Source organism: Poecilia latipinna, unplaced genomic scaffold (genome assembly GCF_001443285.1).
Source record: "Poecilia latipinna isolate Pla-1442-1.1 unplaced genomic scaffold, P_latipinna-1.0 Scaffold4708, whole genome shotgun sequence".
NCBI lineage: Eukaryota > Metazoa > Chordata > Actinopteri > Cyprinodontiformes > Poeciliidae > Poecilia > Poecilia latipinna.
In genome coordinates, this window is record NW_015117324.1 from 19,306 (window position 1) to 23,885 (window position 4,580).

At 38.4% G+C, this 4,580-nt stretch overlaps 1 protein-coding gene across 1 annotated transcript in view; it reads right to left on the minus strand.

The window, feature by feature from the left end:
* The window catches only part of LOC106942945 (anoctamin-1-like), a 22,989-nt gene extending 18,647 nt beyond the window's left edge, over positions 1-4,342 (minus strand). Inside the window, exon 1 of the mRNA XM_015026299.1 lies at positions 3,808-4,342. Within this exon, the coding sequence (XP_014881785.1) occupies positions 3,808-3,903 (96 nt within the window). The 5' untranslated portion in view covers positions 3,904-4,342. The remainder of the gene's footprint in view (positions 1-3,807) is intronic.
* Between the last annotated feature and the right edge of the window lie 238 nt (positions 4,343-4,580).

Below are 4,580 nucleotides of genomic sequence, written 5' to 3' on the forward strand. Positions count from 1 at the left end.
AATATATAAAGGTAAGAGTTTAAAACGAACCGCGTTAGCTCTGGTTGCACAGCTCTATATGAACTGCAGGAATAACTTGTCGTCGCCTGTCTATTTGCAGCCATTTGCGCGTTATCTTTGTGGACAGAATCATGTACGGCTTTACATCCCAACACGCTGCCCAACTTGTGGCTCTGTGTCTGTCTTCCCTGTAAATTTTATGTCTATGAACACCGGAACGTTAGCGGTTAACGAATCAGCGCTAACCTCATCATACAGGTTCAGCCCGGTGAGGAGCTTTCGCGCTCGCCTCGTAGTCACGCATCACGCTGGTCTTATATTATTATTATTATTATTATTATTATTATTATTATTATTATTATTATTATTATTTTCCAGTTAAACGGTGCATAAAACCATATCAAATGCTTTGTCCGCATAGCCAGAGTTAATCCGCGCGGCCGCACAGAGATCTGAGAAACTCGTCCCTCAAACTTGAGCAACCAAAATAGTTTCTGTGATTCTTATTAAAAACTCAACAGACACCTAATGGAAGAGCTGCTAAAGCAACATTAGCACCATTGAATTAAATTTCCTGTTTGTTGCGCCTTGGGCCGGTCCAAGGCTGTATGAGGCCTGGAGCAGAATTTGACTTATGGGCCCCTCTTGCTGCTAAAAACATCAGCACCTTTAAGACCTTTGTTAGATTTAGTGAAATCTGGGAGAGGGGGAGTAGTTTAATTAGCCAACCTAAAAAGCAATAAATTATAATTGCAGTTTACTAATTTGTAGAGCTCAAACTTAAAGATTAAACTCACAGCTGTGGTAACAAACCAATCTAACTATGAATATTGTAATATTGTTCTTTGAACTTTTACAAAGTAAACTTGCCAGCTCCTTAAAATCTTAAATTTAAATGTTAACCAATTTAAATAGTAATTTTTGTATGCTGAAACCATTAAGTCAAATTTAGCAGCATTGATCATCTCAATAAACAAATGTTATATTTATGTATCTGTGGTCTGTGTTAAAATATTAGCATTTATGGGGCCCTGAAGCCCTGGGGGGTCTGATGGAGCCACTGACTTAATTTGGATTAAGCAAAAGTGCAAATAACTGATATTATTTTTAAATGTATATTTTTTGATTAGTTGTTTTTAAGACTAGTTGTGGATTCAAATAGTGTTTCACTGGTGATGTCTTCCCGTAACATATTATTACTTAGTAATATTTTTACTTTTCTTGTCTGCATAACATCTTTAATACAAAACACGGTGGGCTGCCAGTGGACTGCCTCGGTGCCCCGACCGCAAGTTTTCTGGGGGAAACCCTGGATTATACACAAATTTATCTAGTAATAGCCTCGACATCAATAAGGAGGTTTGGAAGTTTTCTATGGCAATTTCTCTATTATGTGCTTCAGCTGTGCCGCTTGGACAGAAGTGTAACCATTTTTTCTTTTGTCATTATTTACTTTTATCCTTGCAATGTAGAACAAGTATTCTAGAATTAAAAACAAATTTCAAGTTCTTATTCGCCAGTTTTAGCAGCTAAGGTGGCTGTTGTGTGTGTGTGTGAGTGTGTGTATGTGTACGTGTGTATGTGCGTGCGTGCGTGTGTGTATGTGTGTTTGAACGAAGCCTCCCACCGCACCCATTGGTTAATTCTGTTGCCTCATAGCAAGATGATCCCAGGTTTAAATCTGCATGGAATTTGCATGTTCTCCATGTTCATTGTTGGTTCTCTCTGGGTCCTCCAGCTTCCAGAAACATGGCCATTAGGTTAACTGGTCTCAGGGGTGTCAAACTCCAGTCCTCAAGGGCCACTGTCCTGCAGTTTTTAGATGTGCCACAGGTACAAAACACTGGAATGAAATGGCTTAATTACTTCCTTCTTGGGTAGATAACTTCTCCAGAGCCTTGCTAATGACCTAATTCTTCTATTAAGGTGGTGCAGCAGAGGATCATCTAAAGGTTGAAGGACAGCGGCCCTTGAGGACGGGAGTTTGAAAACTGTGCTCTAAATACACTGAGGTAAGTGTGTGCGTGTTTATGGTTGTTTGTTCTGTGTTGCCTGTGATGGTATAGCAACCTGTTCTGTTTAATGTATCCACTTGTTATTTTTGAAGACCAGAGGGACCTCAGAGGCGACTCGTCATTACTGGTTTATGACGGATGTTTTGTGAAAGTGATCAGTCTTATAACAGTAAATTCATCACACATCTTGCTCAATAAAAGAGCAAGATGTGTGATGATTTTATTCTCACACCTAAAATCATCACATAATTTCAGCTTTCAAAATTTTGAAAATAAAGAGTATATTTCTATTTGCCTATATTGTAACCATATAGGAATAAAACAGACCACCTTTAACATATATGTAACATGTTTAACTGAAGGTTGAGAAAATCATTTGGACTCTCTAGTGAGGTTTGCTTTGAAATGTGTTTGTGATAGATGAACACATTTCACACTCTGCTTTTGGCCCAACGTTGCCCCTGCATCACGGTGGGAAACCAGAGCCTGTCTCAGCAGTGAATTGCAGGCAATAAATGAGGAACAACCAGCTGAGAGCGTCAGTCTAAATCAAAGACATATATAGTGTGTTTTCAAAGTTTTCACATCTATTGAACCTTTTTACATCTTGTCACATTTCCAGTCACAAACATTAAAGTATTTTATAGAAAGGATCTGTAACTGGTTCACTGTCCATCAAAACAACAACTATAAACAGCCAAAAAGGTGATGTGGATCAATGCATATTAATGAGTTAGAATGTCCAGTCAAAGTCCAGCCCTAACTTTAGGACATGTGGTAAAATGTACTGTTCACAGACACTCTGATGAGACCTGTGATGTTTTGCAAAGGAAAATGGGGGCAAATTGTTTCAGGATTCAGTACCTCCAAAGCTGCAACTGTAATGTTTAATTGTAAAAATATTTAAAAACAATAGATTATTTTTTTGCACAACAAAATGGAAAAAAGTCAAGGGACATGAAAACGTTTTCAAGGCACTGTATGGGACACCCTGCATTCCTACACTTACGTGTAAAGTCAGTTTGAACTAACTAAACCATCACCTTACAGGTTTCCATACAGTGGGAGGAAACCGGAGCACACAGAGGAAATGCAAACATCAGAAACTCTTAAACCAACTTCATCCAATCGTCCAGACTTTACTGTCATCTAGTGGATACTCTCAATACTCCGTTTATTTGACCTGCTACATAAGGGATGCCCAAAAGGTCATTTTTAAACTCTATGGACTTACTAAGAAAACCAAAACTGTTATCATCTCAGTCAGATACAGTAGTCTGTCGGAACTCCTTTGGTGACTCTTTAGGAAATCACAGATGGCCAAAAATAGTCACATTTTTATATTTAGTCCAAAACAACCCATTTTAGAAACAGCATGAGCTTTGTGCTTCATGTTTTTAAATGCTAAAGGACCGTATGTCCTCCTACTAGCAGATCTCTCTGACTCTTGTAGCTGCAGCGGTAATCCAGTTTTTTGGGGGGTTTTGTATGGACTGTCAAGAATGGTGTGTTGGCTGCAGGTATTTGAAACGTCTATGAAATATTGAAAGTTGAACCAGTACCTATAAAAAGTAAATCCAAATTAAATAAATAAGTCAAGATACTTCAAAGGACGAATGTCTCTCATCATCTGGAAATTCATCGTGAATATTTTTTGGCCATATTTATATTTGTAAGACATTTTAAATCAAATAAGTAAAATAACAAAAAACAAAACATCAACCTGTTAACGTACTGTCACAGCAATTTATTTTGTCTTTCGCATGTTCTTACTACTTAAGGTGATACTCACCCTAAACTTGCCATGAAAGATGACATCTCGTAGAAAATGTTGAGCGGACCCAGAGGCTGAAGACTGCTGAGGTTCTGAGATTGCTTCCTCTGTCATAGTTTAGGCAGAACAGAGACATAAACCCACCAGGAAGAAGTCTCAGAGCAAATATCCTATGTTGTGCTCGGCAAGTTAATGTGTGTCTTCTGTGTGAAATATCCAGTTACAGGACAGTGCATGAATAAACCTTATGCTGCCTCTCCCTTTTTCTGACTCGCAATTTTTCCGTGCTTGTCTCCGTCTAGCTCTCCGTGTGGCTGTTTCCATCTGGAATGTGGAGTCGCTGTAGTGAGTCTCTAGCCTTGTTACTTGAGACACCGTCTGTGAGCCAAGATCTAAACTTAGACAACGATAAACCTCTGAACAGAAAGTTCCCTCCCTCACTTTCTCTGCATTTCCTCAGTTGTAATAATTAAAGGATTGAGCACCTCAAGACAAAGCCCACTTCTCTCACTGTCTGGCTGTCTACCAATGACAGGCAAGATCAAATGGGATGTGAGAAGAGTGAACTACTTTGAAAAGAAACTCCAATAATCCTAAAGAAATATTTGACTCTAAAAACCCAAAGGTACAAATTTATATGTTATTAAAAAACTACTACCCTAAAATGTATTTCAAGCTAATGTTTCTATTTTTATTGATCTTATATCAGGTCATATGTGACTCACGATGTTTTGCTCTGTAGGTGTTTGGGTTTGAGTTTATGGATCGAGATAAGACTTGTTTTGTTGTTG